Source organism: Neopsephotus bourkii, unplaced genomic scaffold (assembly GCF_033783945.1).
Source record: "Neopsephotus bourkii isolate Nb327-2 ecotype Australia unplaced genomic scaffold, CSIRO-AGI_Nbou_v1 NB_936, whole genome shotgun sequence".
In the NCBI taxonomy this organism is placed as follows: Eukaryota; Metazoa; Chordata; class Aves; order Psittaciformes; family Psittacidae; genus Neopsephotus; species Neopsephotus bourkii.
In genome coordinates, this window is record NW_026901430.1 from 1,586,814 (window position 1) to 1,606,721 (window position 19,908).

Here is a 19,908-nt window from a genome sequence, read left to right on the forward strand (position 1 = left end):
GCCCCGCTCCGGGAGGCGCAGGGCTGCCGGTCCCCCCCCTCGACCGCCCGCGATGGTGCAGCCCTGCCTGCGGGCGGGGCCGCGGCCGCTGTGTGGCGGGGAGCGGCGGGCCGAGGGGCGCGAGGCGGGCGGCAGTGGCGGGCGGGCAGCGGGGCTGTGAGCCCTGCTCCAGCGACTCCGCGGCCCCAGAGGACGGCCAGGCCCGCGGGGACCCTGCCCGCACCCCGCACCCTGCCCGCGCGCCGCTTGGCGGAGCTTCCCCCGCACTGACTCCTCAGGGCCCGGGGGGACCCGCCCGACTGCCCTGTGGCTCCTCTGTTAACGTGGGCCGCGGGATCCCAGGGCTGTGCACGGCCGGAGCCCACAGAAGCCACCAACAGCCAGTGACAAAACCAGGCATTCCAGAAAGGGAGCGAGGGGACAATTAGGTTTTCACAACCAGTCATTTGGGCTTTATGGAATGATACCAGTTCCCCACACATCCCAGAAAACCTGGTCCAAGTGGCTGAAGAAAGGCAAAGCTACTTAGGGGCTGAAAGTCAGCCTGGGGCAGGCTGGAACAAGGATAAAACAGGGAAGGAAAGGAAAAAGGGTTGAAGGGGCTGGTGTGGCTCTGCCTGAGCAGCCCTCAGGCCATGTGACAGTTCAGCCATGCTGTGGGAGTCTGAGGAGTCAAGGACAAGAAAGGTCTTGGGAGAGAGGACTGGAGGCTTCCAAGGCAGAGGAACTTGTCCTGATTCCTAATAAAGTTGGGGTACAAACTGCTGGTGGCTGCAGTCACCAACACCGGGCATGGGGCCTTGCTGGGAAGTGAAACACAGCAAGAGAGGAAGGCCACAATGCTGCTGGGCTGAAACACTGAGTGGCAAGGGCCCCAAATCACCGTGCTGGGCTGGGGCTCCCTTACAGCATGGAGACCCACCCGCCACTAGCCCCTTGGAGCAGCAACGTTGTCCTTCCTGAGCACAGCAGTACGGAGAAGCATTGCAATGGTGGGGAGCAGTTTGGGGGGGCTGTACTGCAGGTGCCCCCAGCAAGGCACCTGGAACTTTGAGATGCTCCTGAGACCAAAGGAGGTGTCCCCAGGATTTACACACACCAGTGTAACACAGGTGTTAACACACAGGTGTTACAGATTTACACACACCAGTCACTGCAAAAGAGAATGCCAAGTCCAAGTGAAGGTTTCCTATTAGTCTTTTAATAGTTCTTCAGTCACAGCTGGAGCTGGGTGCCTCAAGAGGGGGATCCCTATCCCAATTCATGCCTCCCAGTTATACCTGTTCCGCAAATCACCCCATCCCCAAGACCAATCACTTCATTCTGGTGGCTGGTCTCTTAATTGTCTCACTGGGTTTCACAGTCACTGGGCTGGCTTTCACCTCTTTGGTCCCTCTCCATTATGCTTGTATCTGCTGAATTCAGTGAGTTCTTTGTTAGCAGCTTTAGTTTTACCACGCTTACCTGCTGTCAGCTCTTGCAGCTGAAGGCTTCAGATACTTTGGCTGCTAATGCTAAGCCACGAATGCCAGAGGACTAGAGAGAAGAACGCAGTTAATCAAATTCCCTCCACAACAGCAGCATTGGGCTGCCCAAACCCGCTGGTCCCGCGCTCCCCTGCTCTCCCTCTGTGTCACCTCAGGTGAGGAGCCCAGGGAGCCGGCCAGCCCCTGGCTCTGGCTCTGGCTGTGCCCGGCGCCGGCGGCAGCCACGGGTGCAGCGTGACCAAAGGTCACTGCGCCGCCCCGGCAGTGCAGCAGCCGTGCCCGCCCTGTGGAGTTGGTTCCTCCTTTGCCTAACGGCGGGGCAGGAAGTGTGGGGTGCGGGCTGCGAGCTGAGCCCTGCCGGGGAGGGGAGCGGGCTGCCGGCCGGCCACGCGGGAAGCACCGACATGGCCCGGCGGGAGCGGGCGCAGGGCTCGGCTGAGCCGAGGGTTGCTGGCATTGCCCGGGCATCCACCTTCCGGGAAGGCACGCTGCCCAAAGCGGGGAGCCTGGCCCGCATCTCCCATCTCTGGCCAGGCACGACAGGGAGCAGGGAGCGTTTCCATTCGCTGCAGAGGATGGACACCAACAGGAGCGTCAGCCAGAGCCTGGGGAGCTGGGGCAGGACTGCAGGCCGGCTCTCTGTTGGCTCCGGCAGCACCCGGAGGAAGGAGCTGAAGGAAATTCTCCTGCAGAGCAACAGCCCCGGCAGCACCATGCGGTTTGCCACCGCTCAGAAGACGTCCGATGTCAGCGGTGTCCTTCCAGGGACACACCAAGAGCAGAAGGCCGAGCAGAGCCCCGAAGTGCTGTCCCTTGCCCTGGATCCCCTGGAGCATGAATGGCTGCTGACAGTGGCCCAGGGTGATGCAGACAACATCATCAGGCTGCTGGACCTAGATCCCAGTCTGCTGAACAGGAAAGACTTTGTGACAGGCTTCACCGCTCTCCACTGGCTTGCCAAGCATGGCCACTATGAGAGCTTCATCCAGGTCATCTCCCATGCCCAGAAGAAGGGCTATCCCATCAATGTGAACATCCCTACGGCCAGCGGTGGCTTCACCCCCTTGCATGTGGCTGCCCTGCAGGGACACGAACTGCTCATCAAAGTGCTGGTGGGAGCTTATGGGGCAGACACCAGCCGCAGGGACCACAACGGACGCAAGGCTTGGCAGTACCTGAGTGCAGACACCTCCCAGGAGCTGAAGGAGCTGGCGGGGGCCTTGGAGGAGGACTTGGTCCAGCTGTGCTCTCACAACACCAACAACAACTGTAAGTCATCCAGTGAGGCCAGGGCAGGGCAGGACTGTGTGGACTCTAGGGCTGAGGGGAAAGCCCAGCGCTCCTGGAGCATGTCGACCCTCCGGGTCTTTGTCCGACAGGCATTTACTTTCTTCCAAGAGCGCTAAAGCTCCCCTGGCCCCGTTCTCCTGCAAACCTAAGCTGAACAGTAGCTGGAAGAGCCTGTGAGGGGCTGGGAACCGGGCACTTGAAATCCCAGCCAAGCAGGGCTTGACCTCCTGCATGGGGGCACTGTGGCCACCTGGGTCTCATGTGGTCTTTCGGGGCTTGTGCTGGTATTCGTGTGTGTGGCAACCATGGCAACCATGCATGTGTCCAGAGGGGATTTTTCCCGCACCCCTGCTGATGGGCATTCCTTGCCACAGCCCAGCAAAGCCCCACAGTGGGGGCTCACATGCTGGCATTGCTGTGGGGAGCTGCTTCTGCAACACCCCGCATGCCTCTGTGGGGATGCTGACCCTCTATATCCATGTACTGTCCTGAGGTGGATGTTTGGATGCCCATCCCAGGCTGCTGACAGACTTTGTGTGTGACTGCAGGTGGGTCATGCAGCGACTTGGTGTCTTTGTTGTCCCACCTATAATATGAGGCTGTGTCGTGGTTTAAGCCCAACCAGTAACTCAGAACCACGCAGCACTCCCCTGGCTCCCAGTAATGCTGTGAAGTTGGACTTGTCGTGGCACCTCAGGTGCCTGGATGGAGACACTGGCAGAACAGGATCACATATTTCGCAAGCACACTTGTGATGCCAGAGGCCTGGCACTGGGCTGACCATGGAGAAGCAACTATGGCTTCAGAAACAACCCCCCAAACACTTTTTTATGTATGCTTTCCTGTTGGCAGGGAGAGTGAGTACAGACAAGCAGGCTGTGCCTCCAGCCACAAACACTTTCCAGCTCCCTGTGAGGTTTCCAGACCTCTTCTACATGTACCTCCTCTGGGTTGCTGTTTGTCTATAACGAGCTAAAGCTGTTTCTCAAAGTAAGAGCTGGAGTGCACAGCAAAACAAAGTTTTCAAAGTACAAGACAACTCCCCCCTGGCAGCCCCTCCCTGGGACCCCCATCCAGGGGGGCCTGAGATGCTCAGCCCCACTGGAGATGGGGGCAGGAGTGGAGGAGGCAGGAGGGACACCCAGGAGGGTGCCATGTGGTGGCTCCCGCAGGGACTGGAGTTGATGAGCAGCTCTGGAACAATGACTCATTGCTCAAAACCATGGAAAATGTACAAAGGCTGAGCGATTATCTTTGTTGCTACTGAGGTCATGCTCAAAAATGAAACTCTTGAGAAATGTCCCTATAGCAGCATAACCCTGTGTGTATGTACTGGTAAATTCATTAAACAGGCGAAACTTCACCTTGCCTGTTTGTGTTTGTTTCACCAAATGGAGCTCTGCCCAGCTGATTTCAGCTTGCTTTTCACATTCTCAAAAGCCAGGGCTGCTTCAAAATATATTCAGAAAAACAACTTCCCCTTTTTCATCAGCATGAGACCACTTCTACCCCCTTAAATAGCAACCCCATTTGAGAAGTGGCTCTCAGACAGCACATGGGGAGTTTCTGTTCCCCATCACAGTGCAAAAGCTCTTGCAGAGACATCACTCCATTTATATTCAGATTGTGAAATGCTGCTCAGACACTGGAATAACACAGTCTGCAGGGGACAATACATGGAAGAACATCCTCCAGATAAGCAGACAGTAATCTGGTGACTGGACAGTGACAGGTGACACTGTCACCCAGGTGACAGGGTGGACACATAGACGTGTCTGGACATCTTAATCACCAAGGTCAGCAGCAGAGACATACAAAACATACAGCGAATGGATTTAATGCCTGATCTACACTGGGTTTGTAAGGCTTTCACTCTCATTAAGGACTGTAACAACATACCTCCTTCCAGAGTCCCTCTGGCCACATCCATACCACAGGACAACAGGCTGGCTTCCAACAAGCCTGGCCACAGCAGCACAAAACTCCATGAAAAGCACTGATGTCAGAACACCAGCAGCCCTTAGTTCTGGTAGCCACAGCACTGTTGGTAAGACAGGTGGGTGCATGTCTACTGAAGTATTTTTTGACCCATTAGTCCTCTCTCACCCTTTCACAGCAGCATGCTGTTAAGCAGAAGGTGCAGGACCACTCCTGACATTCTTCTCTGAGTAAGGCACCAGTGCAATTAGTGAGAACTTCCTTGAAGGAGCAGTTTCCTTGGCATTTGAAACTGCAGCTTAGTCATGCTGCACCCGGAAACCTGGACTTCCATTGGAAAGTAAAATTTAACTGGCAAATGCCACACTTAAGTAAGATTAAACAATTTTTAGTACTTGCCTCCCCTTGACAGCTATCCAAATCGCCTACAGGCAGCTTCCCAACCATCTTTTGGCCATGGGTTTGAAGCTGCATTCTGCTCTGAGGCAAATTAGGCAGGCACTTCAGAAGGAGCAAGACCAGAGCCTGGTGTTACAACACACTCATCAATGCCACCTCTGCCTTGCCTGCCCTGCAAGGGATCCTCTCCTCAGAGCAAATGCCAGTACCCTTTCTGCTGCTGTGCATCATGTTTGCCCCAGACACCACTCCTCATTCCATGGTTTTTTTCAGACCTACAGAGGGGAAGTCAGTTTGCAAATACAGACATTTTAAAAATACCGAGGTATATAATCTTTGTATGCTTTGCGTCTCACTCAAATGAAAGCCTAGCCACAAAAATGGGCTAGAATATCCAAATTGGTTTTTTTTCTTCTTTAAAACTTCTGCTGATGTCTTAGTTACTGTGCATTAGCCCAGTTCTGCAGAGATCCCTGACCTCCCTTACAACTTGCAGGGAAGGCGAGGGCAAAGAGAGCTGCCACAGGGCAGCAGAAATCATTCACACCCAGAGGTATTTGTGTTGGTTAAGGTTCTGAAGAAAACTGAGTTTAACCCAATTCTAATTTGTAGTAAATTTACTTCATGCTATCCCTTCATGTCCAATTTGAAAAGCAGTCAAATGGGGAAAAGTATTATGAGGGGTTATCTTCCAAAGCAGCTCCTTGGTAGAAGCTGCTTCCTCCTAATAAAAATAGAAGAGTATTGGGAGATTATCTAACAAACAGTAATAGTTCAATCTATTACTTAGGAAAGGCTTCCCACAAATGCCATGGAGAAAACTCTTTCCATTCTAAAAAAATTACTTTTCTCCCCGTCAGTTAGGTCCTCATAGACACAAATAAAGAGAAACTATGCGCGCAGCTCTGCCTGCCGGCAGTGGTGATGGGGAAAGGCAGAGGGCTGTTCACAAGGCTCCAAGGCTGATCTTTGACCCTCACCAGTGCTGTTATTTCCTAAACACTTGTTTCAGAGAGAAGAGCACAGAAGAGATTTAAAAAACATGGGGTAAAAGTGTTTGCAGCACCTGGGCCTCTGTTGAAACATCTCTGGCAATGCTGTTTGCTGCTTTCCTGTTGCAGTGACTTACTGCTTCCCCCCCCCCCCGATAGCGAGGTAGAAACTACTCTTTACCAGACAGGAAAGGGGCTAGAAGTTACATCTGAAGTGGCCTGAAGATGATAAAAATCCCAGCCTTGCTCTGCTGTGCTCACGGAAACTTCCAGCACATCTTATAAGACTGTCAGGATCTCTGAGCGAGGCATCTGTTTGTTATGCATTTATGCGTGCTCAGCATATGCTGCTGCCCAGCATTATTTGCTGTGAAACAGAACATGAAGGAGATGTATCTATTTACCTTCAACATGAAAAGCAGCAACAACGGAACATATGGCAGCCTGAGGCTTCCTCAGGAAGCTGCCACCCAAAAACTGAGCTACCGCAGCAGCCTGAACCCAGAAAACAGCACCTCAGCGTCAGGATGGGCTCTGCAGCAGCCACATTCAAGAACAGGTTTGCACCTTCAGTTATTTCCTGCTGACCAGAGCACCTGTATCAGGTCTGCACTGCAGAAGGGAAAGGAGCAGCAGGCACACAGGGTGGTGCTGAGGCACAGCCTCCTCCTCCTCCTCCCTGCAGTATGTAGGTGACATTGCACATGCCCAGCTGGGGAGCTGGAGTGATGATTTCTCTGGGCAGTTTAACTCCTTCCTTTGTCCCTTTTTTAAATAGGTACTAACTCTTCCTTTGAGCAGCATCTTCAGTTACTATGCTCCTGCTGAGAACATTATTTTAAAACACCTTTGTCTGGCATCAAGACCAACTTGATCAAGTCAACACAAAGCTCCAGACACAACTCAGGTGGTCATTCTAAGGAAAATGCAGCCATTATGTACTACAAGTTGTAAGATTGTGGCATTTTATAGGAGCTAAATCTATCCACTGCCTGTGCCCTATTCTTCCCCCCTCCTTTCCTATCTCCTTAGTGAAACCCTTATTTCACCTGATTATTCCACTGCATCCACTCTCCAGCCAGCATCTTAACCCCAGACTCCATGGGCTGCCCTGCACCACATCCCACCTGAGAGCCAGCGCTCCAGAAGTGGGGCCAGAGCTGCTGGGGTATGAAGCTCCCTGAGCAGACTCAGGACAGGCAGTGCTCAGGGCAGCCTTGCCCATATGCTGCTTTGTTTGTGAGTACCAATGATCATCTCAGCCCCATGCTCTCACTCCATGGGCAAGTGTTCTTACAGCACCTGTGGGCACATAACGTTTCAGCATTTGCCAAGTACCATGGTGCCCTTTTCCACATTAACTCCTTTAAAAATCAGTTCTGATTTTTACTCTTTCCTTAAAAGAAATGGCATGCTTTGCTCCAAGAGGTTTACAGTAAGTGGAAAGGAAGACAGGGCCTGCTCTATCTGATAACGGTTTCTCACACGGAGATTATACTCACAGTAACATTAGTTTTTATTCTGTTACTATCCCACCATATATATATAGATGAAATAATTTCAACCAAGTCATCCAGGTCTGTATTTATTAGTAAACCTGTACACTGTCAACACTCATGATGATGCCTGAAAGAAAGAACACTAACAGAACACAGTCTTTATGTTTCAGATGCAAATTACTTCCAAGATTTTCCCAGTTAACAGAAATATCCCAGACTAGCTTACAAAAAAAACCACCATAAACCACACATCTGGGGAGTGCAGTCCAACACTACAGAGGGAATCACTTGGGGGTGCCAAACAGCCACAGGTGTATCAGTCTGACGCAGAAAGACAAGTGTTATTAGAGTTCTCAGGAGATAGTCCCTCTTACAATCCCAGTTTGGTCCTTCTCCAGTGCCTCCTTTTGGAGTTGTACCTAAGACAAAAGTAGTGTACATTAGCAAAGGGCACACACATTTGAGGATCCAGGTGGAGTAAAACCACCTTGAATTAACTAAATGGTAAGGACCTGAAATCTTTTTTATGTGCTAGAATGGGAAGCTGCCAACAATCATCAGCTGTGAACTCAGTTTAGAATTTCCACCTCATCACTATAGCACATTTCTGCAACAGAATCTAGACCTCAAGGAGGTAAAGGTGCCTGCAGAGATGCAGCACTGACATGTGAACATCTTCCCTCCTCCTTTGGAGACAAGACCTGTGATCTTGTACTGATTGTCCAAAGATAAGGAAAAACTACCTCCTGAATGTAGTTCATAATCTAACACAAAAAGTATCAGTTTTCTTCAAAATTTGGAAGCAGAGCAGCATATGTAAAGGCTATCTTCCAGTAAAGTATATTAATTTATCAGTATGTACTTGTACCTGTTAAGAACAAATGGTTTCACCACTGTACAGGTGAAACCAAGGAGACTTGTTAACAGAGACTCTCTCAGCAGGAGAATGGCAGTACTCCCACAGGAGGAAGCACTGCAATTGCAGCCTGCTTTAGCACAGGTTGGGAAAAACTGGTGATCAATGTACTAAAGTGCCGTAAGACAAACCAATTTTTTCCATGATAAACTATTCCAAAGTAGTGCAATTAGTAGTGCAAACAGAACCCAACTGCAAGTTGGTGTCTGGAAGACAAGGATACAGTTTGGGGTACACAATACTGATTCTACCTAGAAAGAAACGTGGCAAGTCTGTGCCCTTTCACTGCTTGACCCAGCCACTGCTACTGACACTCTACTGACTACCCAGGACAAAAAAACAATCTGGGAGAAAGAATCCTGTTCCCATAGAAAGTTTAGACAAGGAAGTGTATGAGGTAAAAAGCCAGTGACACGGTGTAAGTGAACAAATTACACTGGCTGAAGCTTTTAAACCAGAGGGCTTAGATATACACCACCTTTTGCATGCCTCACATTCACCCAGTATTTTTACAGTCTGCTCTTACTGCATTTTTCTAAATACAACGCTTGAAAACAAACACTATGGGCAAACAAAAAGGAACTGTTGCAAATCAATTCTGCAGTGATGTAGCAAGGATCTTACACTGTCAACTTTATCTCACATACACCCAAGAAGCCCTTTGCTCCCTTAAAATCTGTGTCTCAGAACACCCCTGCTCAGTGAGGTACTGTTCCTTGAGATGCAGGATCGCAGAGGGACAGCTCTGAGTGAGGGGGAAGGTGTTGGTAGGACAACATCAGCAGCAGAGGCTACCAGGATACAACTTCTGCAGTAAATCATCCACAAGTAAGTTCATGCCTTTAATTTACATGTGCGAACACCAAACACCTGTGGATCCTTGCAGAGCACTGGCATGAACTGGACTGCTACAGAAGAAACTGGCATGGAAGCTCCACACTGCCTCAAGAAAACACAACAGGCCAACAGTACCTGGAGTTGTGGGTCTGCACCAGTGCTCCCATATGGAATTCACAGCCAGAAAACTGCACTGTTACTTGCATAAACTTTTTTTACACAACCAGCTTCTGACTTCAGCCCAAGCGGCACATGCAGCCTGACTAGAAAGCAACAAACCATTACCTGATCTTATTGCCAGTCTTCATGCGAATCCACTGTGGGATTGGCCGGTTCTGCTTCTGCTTCTTGGCAAGGAAGCGCTTGATCTTGAACGTCTTGTGAGACGACTAGAAGAGAGAGCAGCCGTTAGGCCCACACATCAGCCACCGCCTGGCAGCCGGGCCCGGGCCGGCCGCCCCCCGCGGGAGCTCAACCGCGCCGACGCAGAGCAGGGCACGGTGGCGGGCAGGCCGCAAGGCCTCAGCGAGCCATGAAATGGAACGGAACGTTGGACCCAGAGCCTTCCCGCCGTCTCCCGCCCCCCCCCGGGCTGCGGGGAACGCAAACCAGCCAGCAGCAGCGACAGGGGCCCGAAATATCGCGCCCCGGGAGCGGATGGCGGCAGATAGTCTCACCATGGCGCGGAGTACCCTGGCGTCCCAGCGATGGTGGCGACGGAAGAGGCGGAAGGGGCGGGGGAAAGCGGCGAGAGGCGAGGCGGAAGGGGCGCGGGCTGCGCGGCAGCAGCGACCCCTGGCGGCCCGGCGCACACAAGGCGCAGTGAGGGACGGCGGCGGCACGAGTTTGTGCGAGTTTATTGGGTTTAGTACAAAACAGCTATGGCTAAAATTCGCTAGCTTAGGAGGAGCTGCTACTGGTGAAGTCTCTTTCTGGGCTGTAAAACAACAGTTCAAGTTATGAGGGAGGACAGGAGTGCGGTAACGCTCCAGACGGTGAAGGGAGAATGCTGCAAAAGAACAGGATGCCCAAACCAGCTACATTTGATTAAAAGTAAGCGTTTCAATGTAGGTAGACTTTACATGAGAATTTGTCAAGAAGTATTCCAATATTAAGCCAGCTTATTCATACACTCCAACTTAGTTACTTAATATCCAGAGAACCAGGAAAGAGGAAGGTCTCTCCCTCCCTAGCATTATCACTGATATGCCAAGCGTTCTCCTCTTCCTGTGCCAGAGGCTTCTCCTCTTCATCGGCACCTCAACTGCCTCAGCCTGTGTACCTGTCTCCGTGCCAGACTGACATCACTCAGCTATCACTGCCACACAACACCTGTGTTAACTCCGGGCAACTTCAAGCTTGCTCTGCTTAAGCACATCAAACACTGGCTCCCATCGCCTTACAGTAAAGCTCTGGCTTCAGATCCAGGTGTCATCTCCTCCTGACTGCATGACTCATTTATTATCATACTTAAGGCCATAAAGTCTTTCTACTCTGCAAAGATTCTCTTCTCTGATGTAGTTTAGATGCTGGGAAAATAAATTCAAATAACTGAAAATACAATGAGAACACATTTCAAATTCCAAATCTACAGCTGAGGTTCTTTTAACATCCAACAGCACAATGCCCCCTTGTCTTCCTTTGTTCCTTCTTCGCTTCGAAGGCACTTCTGGATTGCGTAGTACATGCTCTTTGGCCGCACAGACAGTCAGAACACATAAGGCTTGCATGCTAGTCACTCCTCTTCCTTCATATTACTCGTCTCACTCTCTTGTTTCTTATCCGCACCCTGATCTGCGGGCTTTGCAGCACTGTCTTCATACTGACACAATCTGCTTCGGCTTCGGGCTCCTGGCTGGTACAGCTGCATTGCTGGACGATCCTGAAATAAATCAAAACTATTTAGACTCTTTCATAGCCCCAAGCCATCGTAGTTATGATGGCATCAGTGATACTAGAAATGGCTCAAACTTTTCAAGCTGTTCTAAGTTAAATTATTCCACCACGTTTGCAAGGTAACTTCAACTGTTTCAAATCAAGGTTGTCTCTGTTGTAAGGCAACACCCCGGTTCAAGGCACAAACACCACTGTGCACAGCTGAAGTTATCTGTAAAGAGCTTCCTCCTGAAATGAGTTCAACTTGCCCTCTCTCACAACAGAGGCCAACTTCAAGCTTCTTCAAACCCCCGAGTTTCATTTGTATCCAAAAATGCCTTAATTGACATGGAAAACCTGCATACAACAGATTTGCAGGGTATATAAAACTATGCCCGAGACATTCTTTCTTCAGTCTACGGGAGATCTTCTGTCATATTCTGCATGTAGCAGTCTTGTCCCCATTTGAGGGACCCTGTTCAATCACTCTCTTACTTCAAGATGTACTTTCAGGCATGTATAGTGTCAGCAAGAGACACATGAAGATTACTGATGCTCTGCTGACACTTTATAAAGATACAGTCTAAGGCGTAAGTCAGCAAATGAAAAGGAACTGGTGTCTTTACAATTTAGCCCACGGTATCATGGCTTAATTCCTATACAGTGGCAAAGAGTTTAAGCAAAGTTTAGTACACAAACAGGCAAACTTTCTAGCAATGGCAGAGTTTGTTACCAGAACAGGGAGAACTTTCAACAGAGAAACCACACGGTTCTCTCCTTGAACTGCTTTTACCCTAAAGCCCACAAACTGGTCCATATGAATCAGACACATGTATTTAAAGAAATCCAGCACCTTGTTTCTGATACGATCCCTCTTAATTGTATCCTCTTTCTTATCATCTTTGGTTACTTTGTCAGATTTGTCCGTGCTGCTGGTAAAGTCTGTAAGATCACTTTTCTTTCCCTTTTCTCTGAGTAAGTCTCTCTCCTTTTTCACCTCTTCCTCTTTTCTTCTAAAAACCTTCTCTTTCTCAAAGCGCTCTTTCTGCCTCCGACGCTCCTCTTCTTGGCGCCTCAGTTTCTCCCTTTGTGCTCTCTCATATTCTCTGTCTCTTTCATAATCTCTATCTCGGTCCCTGTAGTCCTTTACACACTCATCTTCTGATCTGTATGAAAACAAAACTGAAAATTAAGCTCAAAAGATTCATCAGAGCTGGGAGATCAATGTAATACTGGTGTAAGTTTGCAATATGAAGACGACACACTGGTAGGTTCTAGGGAGCTTTTGGGAAGCTGCATTAACTCAAGTCATGCATGAGAACCTAAGATGATGCTGACCTCTGGCACTTCCTAGGCTCCTACTCACACAGCTGGCCAAGTCTCCTCTGGCTCTGGAAAGCACCTGGATTTCTCTGTCTTATCTCTGTTTTTCACATGGCAGAACTGAAACTTGACCAGATCACAGAGCTGTTAAGAATTACACCTTCCACTTTGACATTTTACAAGACTTAAAGGGACTAATAACTGTAGCACATCTCTCCTCTTGCACAGCTCTAATTCTCCAATCGCAAAGACAGTGCTCACAGCCTGCTGCAGGTCACCCACACCTGGGCTTCTTTTGCAGAGTTCCAAAACATCAAAATTTGTCCACTAGTGAAGAACTAGTCAGGTAATTCACACAGCTTTCTGCAACCAGGGGTATATGTACTGTCACAAAGAACATATCCTGTGCCTTCTATCAGAAAACTAATTGCAGAGGAATTACAAAACAGTCATGGCAGAGCAGCCTAAGCCTCAGTACGTTCAGGAAACAAGTTACATATACATATATATATTTATAGCAAGTACTAGAATACTTTTTTGCCTTCTCTTCTTTTGTCTCCCCATCAGATCGTTTGGCAGATGCACTACTCGCAATTTTTTCCTCCCTCAGAGTCTCTTTTTCCAGTTTCTTGGATTTTTCTTTTCTCTCCAAGTCTTTTTCATCTTTTTCAGGCTTCTTAAGCAGCTACAAAGAAAACAGAAGTCTCAACTAAAAAGCTCACTTTCATAGGTATTGTCTGGCACAACACCAAAATTGCAAAGGAACCACAGTCCAGTAAGAAACAAACATTAAAGTAATACTACTGCAAATTGCAGTATTTCTAAAAGCTGGAGTGTATGAGTAAGCATTATCCACAGAGCAGACTAGTATTTTTCTCCTAAAACAGGCCAGTTTAGAAAGCTTAAAAAGTCTCCATTCCATAGTGAATTCACAGTTTTGTTCACCATAGCATGTACAACAGTCACATGACAAAAGCTTTAAATATTACTATGAAGCATTACAGCATGTAAAACTTTACAATGCCTAATATTGAATATTACAAAAAAGTAGTAATCTACTAACACCAAACCCATGTGATTCTTCTCACAATACTCAAAGCACATTCTGAGAGACTGATATACAAATAATAGGGGAAAGGGAGTGTAACAGTTTATAATAAAGAACTGTTCTAGACCTTAATCTTTGGTTCTTCTTTTGATCTGTCTCTTTCTTTTTCTGGGCATCTGTCTACCTTCTTCAGTTTTTCTGCTTCTTTCCTCTTCCTTCTCTCCTCCTCTTTCCATTTTCTTCTTTCTTCTTCTCTTTGTCTTTTTCTTTCCAGTTCTCTCCTCCTCCTCTCCTCTCTTTTTTCTTCTCTCAGTCTCTGTGTGTGTAAAACCAAAGAGAAACAGTGTCTTTCCAGATCTAGAAAAGATCCCTTTAAGCCTAAAAAGATACTGTGCCACAGTGATAAAGTAACTCACCTCAAACCCCCCCCCCATTGTAAAAGAAAAACAGTCCTGTTGTCCCTATTATTCTGTTGTGAACCTGAACATGTTACAGCAGCATTTCATTTTTTTCCCCCCTCTTTCATGACCCTTACCTTGTACTATCTTAAAAAAATCAACCAACACAGACAATAGTAACCTCAGCCTTTATAATTCTATTTTTAATGAAATCTGCCCTGTTATTTCCTCCATTGCTAAAAGTTAAAATGTTATTATGTGCTGGGAGAAAGACGCTCTACAAAGACCTGAGTCAGAACAGCACTGAAAATGAATCTAGTTTGACAGTACATCTGGTTCACAAGCAACATTTAGCTGTGACCAGAACACACATAAAGCACCACCATTCCTCCAAAGTTCTGGTAGTTTAAAGTATGTGAACCAGATGTTAACAAGTTGGGTCAAAAGCTTTTCTTCAAGAGGGCAGAAACATATCAACATACGTGCTACAATATACACACCCATGCTTTAAATGAGCCAATTGGACTTTCAAGAAATAAGAAGAGTCTGGAGATAAGTCTTACCTGTTTATTTTTCAAGAAGTTCAATAATGGAGTAGTCTTTTTAGCTAGAGAATATATAAAACAAATGTAAACAATCTGCCTTATTCAATACTGCAACAAAACCCTACGTGAAATGAAAAAGCTTTATGGATTTTCCAGCCTGTCTCCTCTCACATAAGCAATACAGCAGTAAAACAAGTCTTCCAATCCTACCCCTGAACAGCGGCAACTATTAGGATTCTATAACCTTCTTTAGTGATACACAGTATACCTCTCTGTAATGGGACATTCAGTCTGCATTAGGCTTTTCCCAGATTCTCTCATTTTGAAAGAGCATTCTGGTCATTTTTGTGATATTTTACCCAACCACAGAATCTCTTAACTTCTGCATGCATGGAACATCACTGCATCTCACTGAAATGCAGCCACTCCACAGCCTAGTTCAGCTAGCAGATGTGACTAACATCTTAAAACAAGCACAGACATTATCATATAAAACTTAAATCTAGAAAAGAATTTAGACTATGGGAGCAAAACAAAGTACACTGAGTAGTATTAGCCTAAAGGTTTAATAAATACGTAACAAGCACACATAAGAATTCAGTCTCCTGAAGGGTGAAAAGAAAAAATAAAAATCACAGCTTCAAATTACACCACATACATTCCTTTGTGCTCTAGGAAAATGTTGCTGTAGTACATAGATTTCCATACCTATGAGCTCTTTGTTTCTTGCCTCTATTTCCTCCAACAAAGTTTCTGGAGTGGAAGTTAATTTTTCATCATCTGCACTGTAACTTTCCAGAAACTTCTTGTACTCTGGATCTACAGGGGAGGGAAGAAAAAGGAAAAAAGAAACCGTAGCATGAAATGAATTTTCCTTGTGCACTGCTGGAATTCTGGGTTAATCTGCATAAGCTGTGGTGTTTATGTCACCTGTTCATAAACTGGCAGCTCTCAAATGAGCTGCTGTGTTATGTTTGTCTGGAACAATCATATTTAATAGACTTGCAGCTGCCCAAGCAGTGCTAATAAGCTATAATCAAGCAAATATTCTGTCAATAAACTACAGTGTCACAGTAAAAAATTTTGTTCTGGTTTCAGTTGGGATAAAGTTAATTTTATCCCTAGTAGCTGCTGCAGAGTTGTGTTTTGGCTTTAGTCTGAGAGTAATGTGGATAATACAGTTGTTGCTAGCAGTGCTTACCCCGATACGGGACTTTTCAGTCTCATACGCTGTCAGTGAGGAGGGACACAAGAAGTGAGAAGGGAGCAGAGACAGAACACATAACCTGAACTAGCCAAAGGGGTATTTCCTTATCACAGCATGTCATGCCCAGTATATAAACTGGAGGAGTTGTCTGGGAGGCACTGATCACTGCTTGGGCTGGTCTAAGTGTTGGTCAGTGGGTGATGAGCAATTGTATTGTGTTTCTTTGGGGTTTTATTCCTTTCTTTCTGTTGTCTCCCTTTCCATTACAATCATAATTTACTTATTACAATAATTAAACTGTTCTTATCTCAACCCATGGGTTTTAGCTTTTTCTGATTCTCCTTCCCATCCCACTGGGATGAGGGGCAGGGGGAGTGAGCATCTGTGTGGTGCTGAGTTGATAGCTGGTGTCAAACCACAACACAGAATATTCAAATTACTGCTAAGGATTTCAAGTGCACACATGCAAAACAAACTAGCGAGCAGTTATACCATCTTCAATAGTTCCAGTTTTCGCATCCTTTTTCTTACTCTTCTTTTTTGCAGCTTTTTGGAAAGGTGCAAACTCAACTATGGCAGCATATTCCTGACCTGTTAAGAGCACAGGGAAAAATGCATTAAAATAGAGATGAACCAGATACAGAGTATATTATCCATGTCTACAGCAGGAAGATAAGTCTCACAAGAAATATTCAATACTAGAAGAGACTACTTGGAGAGCATTAAAAAAGTCTGGTATTGTGAAAGCCATTTAATGAAAAAGCATTTTAGAGACAGCAGAATTCATGAATTAAACACTCTCACAACATCGACAAAAAGGCAAAGTAACACACTCACAAGATGGAAATGCTACATTTAAGACTGCCCACAACGGTCAGTTCAGCCACCTCAGCTATACCACACCACACAATATCCTCATCCTACAGGCTCTGCTATCATTGTGCAAGTGCAAGATAATGTTTTAAGTTAATGTAACTGGGGCAAATCTCAATTTTTGGCAAAAGACAATACAGTGCAACACATTACAGTCATACTTCTAAAGTTTCATCTTTTGACTAGAATGCCACATTTATGGCTGCATAAATCAAATGTTGCCGCTGGGTATGGCAAATACAGCATCCTGTTACACTGCAAACCAGGCTATTTAAAAGAGGCTATTTTATTAGAACCTTGTCATGCAACCATTCTAAATGTGGGAGGGTCTTGTGGACAGAGCTTTATGTCACATAAAGCAGCTGGCTGGATGAAAAGTAAACCACAAAGTTCAAGGTGAAATCCTCAGCCTAATAGAGCCAACAGGAAGACTCTTGGTAAAGTTTTTGCTAAATCTGTAAATTTAAGGGCTTTCAATGACAGATTAAGATGTTTTAGCGCTATGCAATGTAAGTAGGTTTGAAATGCAAAATTTAAAGACATGAGATTTACTGAATACCTAACATGCATTCAGAAAAAGCAGTAAGTGGTGACACAAATACTTGGATGTTTAACCAATAAATTAAACAACATATTAACTACAGATGTAGGTCTCCAGAAACCACTTGCTTTTACAACTTCAGGCTGCAAGAAACAAGCCACTCCTTTTACTGAATCAAGATGATCTACTCAGGTGTAAACTAGATCAAGCAATAACACAGATTAAAAACTGACCAAAAATAAGCCGTTAGAAGTGTACAGAACAGACAAAGGGAGCAGTGGAGCATGGCACCATTAATCTCAGCTTCGTTTAGCTTGGACAGCACCACCACCCACCCATTTTAACTTCTTAGGCTTCCCCCTCAGGTATGACAATGCAAGCATTAACCTTAGGAATGCAACAACTGGGTTTATCTTGATACCGTTACCATCTTGACATACACTTTACTGGGGTTTACACATAACACTATAAGATCGATTTAGAAATATAGAAGAATGTCTTAAATTAGCTTTCACAAAGCATAAGACCTTGTTCTCTGAAATACTGCAGAGCACTCATTTAAGGCACTAAATCCAAACAAACCTCAAGTGGCACACTGGGCTGCTTACATTCATCCCTCTACAATACAGCTCACACGCTGCACACACCAGGAGAGACGCACACAGCCGAGCGCTGCTCACTTGCCTTTGTGGTCGACAAAAACATAGCCGTCAAAGCGATCCCTGAAGAGGACTATGTCTTCCTGGTTTTTGAAGTTGATGTAGGCTCTCGAGAACATGTGAGGGTACAAGCTGCACAAAGACAAGACCCACACAGCCAGGCTCACTGGGCGGCCCGGCTGACGGCAGCAGCAGCTCTGGGGAGCCGCCCCGGGGAAGGGGCCGGCGGCCGTACCTGGAGTCGTTGGCGAAGAACTCGAAGTAGTCATGCTCGGGCAGGGGCTGGAGATGCTCCTCCAGCTGCTCCTTCGTCAGGCTGGGCGGCAGCCGCCGGATCACCACCTGCGGCACGGACACATGGGTTGGGGCGGCCCGCAGCGCTCGCTGCCGCCAACCACCCCTCACACCCCTTCCCGGCGAGGACCCAGCTCCCCCCGCCCCACAAAGGCCGCCTCCAGCGGCACCGAGCGAGGCCCGTTACAGCGGGACTGGGGGGATCGCACCGCGCAGGCCCCACCTTGCTGAGCGTCTCCTTCTTGTCCTTGGGCCGCTCGAGGCGGTCGAGCTCAGCAGTGCCGGTCCTGCTGTCCCCAGCGGCGGCGGTGCCCGTGCCCGACCCCGCCCCCAGCAGAGTCCCCAGCCCGGTGGCGGCCCCGCGCCGCTCCTTGGGCCTCGCGTTCTCCTTGTCCTCCTTCATCCCAGGCCACCGCTTCTCCCGCGACTGCGCCTTAAAGGGCCACGAACCGCACCCTCGGCCAAGGCCGCCCCGCCGCGGCCCCGCCGCACTACGGCTCCCGGCGTGCCCCGCGCGGTCCCGCCGCACTACGCCTCCCGGCGTGTCTGCGTAGTGACGGCGGCGCGGGGGAAGCTGGGAGTGCTCGCAGGGAGGCCGGTCGGCGGTGCTGGTGCGGGGAACCGCAACAGGGCAGCGGCGGGATGTGGTACGAGATCCTGCCCGGCATGGCCATCATGGGCGTCTGCCTTGCCATCCCCGGCCTCTCTACCATCTTCATGCAGCGCTGGAGTAACGGCGGCAAGGTCAGCGTGGGGGGAGGACACTGGGCCGTCTTCCCTCCCCTTTCCCCTGCGGCCCCGCCCGTGGGTCGAGATACTGGGGCTGCGCTTCCGCCGGGGCTTCCTTCCCCACACCTTTTCCTCTTGGGTTCTCTTCCTTTCCTGGGCTCCTTCCCTTGAAATTCCCTGGGAGCCTCTCTCCCGGGGCCGTACCGGCAGCGCAGTTCTCGCCTGCAGGAGAAGAGGATCGCCCGTTATACCTACCAGTGGACGCTGATGGAGAGAGACAGGCGGGTGTCGGGGGTCAACAAGTACTACGTGTCCAAGGCAGGTGCTGGGAGCGGTGGGCAGGCAGCAGTGGGAGGGGAGCAGAAGCCCTGTGCTGGGCTCTGAGCTGGACACTAGTTGCTCAAGGCTATGGGTTAGGGTTAACCCTAACCCTGCCGGGGGCATCTGCGTTTTCTTACTTGTGTTCTTAGCTATTTTTTTTACAAAACCTGCATTTTCAGCTATGCTCTTCTGCAAGTTAGGAATAATAAAGGTGCACATATAGATGATACCGTTTCTTTTTCAGGGTCTGGAGAACATAGACTAAGGTGATGGATCTTCTGAAGAATCCACTTACCTATATAAAATCATTTAACTCTAATAAAGACATATGTATGCAAACCTTGTATCTGTTGTGTGTTGACCCCACCTGGGTGCCAGATGCCACCAAAGCTGCTTCATCAGTCCACTCCTCAGCAGGACAGAGGAGAGAATATATAAGAATGGATGGGTACAGCAGGACAGAACAGAGTGTAAACAGGAAGAAGCCAGGTGGGCTGGACTTGCTGTCTGCACACACTTGCAGAACTCCAGGCCAAACATTACAGGACTTTTATTTTCTTTATACAAACATAGAGGACATCTCTCTGCTGCCAGAAGTACAACACAGAGATTTAGGTGAACAAAACAACCATCTAGAAAACACTTTGGTTTTAAAAGCATCTGAGAAAAAGGTGGCTCAGGGGGTATATTTGGAAATATGCAGTTGAATCACAGAAGCACTATCCAGAGTAAGCCTC

At 48.1% G+C, this 19,908-nt stretch overlaps 4 protein-coding genes and 1 non-coding gene across 8 annotated transcripts in view; 3 read left to right on the forward strand and 2 right to left on the reverse strand.

Moving 5' to 3' along the window:
• Nucleotides 1-1,771: 1,771 nt before the first annotated feature.
• Nucleotides 1,772-3,081, forward strand: SOWAHD (sosondowah ankyrin repeat domain family member D). The gene has a single exon (XM_061358080.1). It carries the CDS (start codon nucleotides 1,892-1,894, stop codon nucleotides 2,891-2,893), a length of 1,002 nt encoding a protein of 333 aa, XP_061214064.1. The 5' UTR covers nucleotides 1,772-1,891; the 3' UTR covers nucleotides 2,894-3,081.
• A 4,152-nt stretch (nucleotides 3,082-7,233) lies between these two features.
• ATP1B4 (ATPase Na+/K+ transporting family member beta 4) overlaps nucleotides 7,234-19,908 on the forward strand; it is a 69,994-nt gene continuing 57,319 nt past the window's right edge. Inside the window, exon 1 of the mRNA XM_061358078.1 lies at nucleotides 7,234-7,243. The gene's annotated coding sequence lies outside the window, so the exon portion shown is untranslated. The remainder of the gene's footprint in view (nucleotides 7,244-19,908) is intronic.
• Nucleotides 7,676-18,625, reverse strand: UPF3B (UPF3B regulator of nonsense mediated mRNA decay). 4 transcript variants are annotated; one of them, XM_061358072.1, is made up of 10 exons: nucleotides 18,345-18,622; nucleotides 18,063-18,169; nucleotides 17,853-17,959; nucleotides 16,247-16,345; nucleotides 15,256-15,366; nucleotides 14,566-14,609; nucleotides 13,789-13,920; nucleotides 13,090-13,241; nucleotides 12,087-12,399; nucleotides 10,199-11,240 (listed from the first exon to the last, which is right to left on the reverse strand). In XM_061358072.1, the coding sequence occupies exons 1-10, from the start codon at nucleotides 18,522-18,524 to the stop codon at nucleotides 11,094-11,096; spliced, it is 1,392 nt and encodes a 463-aa protein (XP_061214056.1). In that variant the 5' UTR covers nucleotides 18,525-18,622; the 3' UTR covers nucleotides 10,199-11,093. The 4 variants fall into 4 exon arrangements, with proteins under 4 accessions (XP_061214058.1, XP_061214056.1, XP_061214054.1 ...); XM_061358070.1 differs by having other exon boundaries at nucleotides 13,732-13,920; nucleotides 18,345-18,620; XM_061358074.1 differs by lacking the exons at nucleotides 10,199-11,240; nucleotides 12,087-12,399; nucleotides 13,090-13,241 and adding exons at nucleotides 7,676-8,024; nucleotides 9,644-9,747 and having other exon boundaries at nucleotides 13,732-13,920; nucleotides 18,345-18,571.
• LOC133214831 (small nucleolar RNA SNORA69) lies at nucleotides 8,466-8,598 on the reverse strand. The gene has a single exon (XR_009726244.1). It is a non-coding gene; the product is annotated as a small nucleolar RNA SNORA69 (small nucleolar RNA).
• Nucleotides 18,673-19,507, forward strand: NDUFA1 (NADH:ubiquinone oxidoreductase subunit A1). The gene is made up of 3 exons (XM_061358058.1): nucleotides 18,673-18,865; nucleotides 19,079-19,168; nucleotides 19,416-19,507. Exons 1-3 carry the CDS (start codon nucleotides 18,764-18,766, stop codon nucleotides 19,434-19,436), a joined length of 213 nt encoding a protein of 70 aa, XP_061214042.1. The 5' UTR covers nucleotides 18,673-18,763; the 3' UTR covers nucleotides 19,437-19,507.

Bases quoted from the DNA above. Each gene is read 5' to 3' on its own strand.
- SOWAHD (XM_061358080.1), top strand. From the start codon at position 1,892: ATGGCCCGGCGGGAGCGGGCGCAGGGCTCGGCTGAGCCGAGGGTTGCT.
- UPF3B (XM_061358070.1), bottom strand. From the start codon at position 18,524: ATGAAGGAGGACAAGGAGAACGCGAGGCCCAAGGAGCGGCGCGGGGCC. The intron at 17,960-18,062 runs GTACGGCCGCCG...GTCTTTGTGCAG, and splicing joins TTCTTCGCCAACGACTCCAG to CTTGTACCCTCACATGTTCT. The intron at 14,610-15,255 runs GTATGGAAATCT...TATATTCTCTAG, and splicing joins AAGAAACAAAGAGCTCATAG to CTAAAAAGACTACTCCATTA.
- NDUFA1 (XM_061358058.1), top strand. From the start codon at position 18,764: ATGTGGTACGAGATCCTGCCCGGCATGGCCATCATGGGCGTCTGCCTT. The intron at 18,866-19,078 runs GTCAGCGTGGGG...TCTCGCCTGCAG, and splicing joins GCTGGAGTAACGGCGGCAAG to GAGAAGAGGATCGCCCGTTA. The intron at 19,169-19,415 runs GCAGGTGCTGGG...TTTCTTTTTCAG, and splicing joins ACAAGTACTACGTGTCCAAG to GGTCTGGAGAACATAGACTA.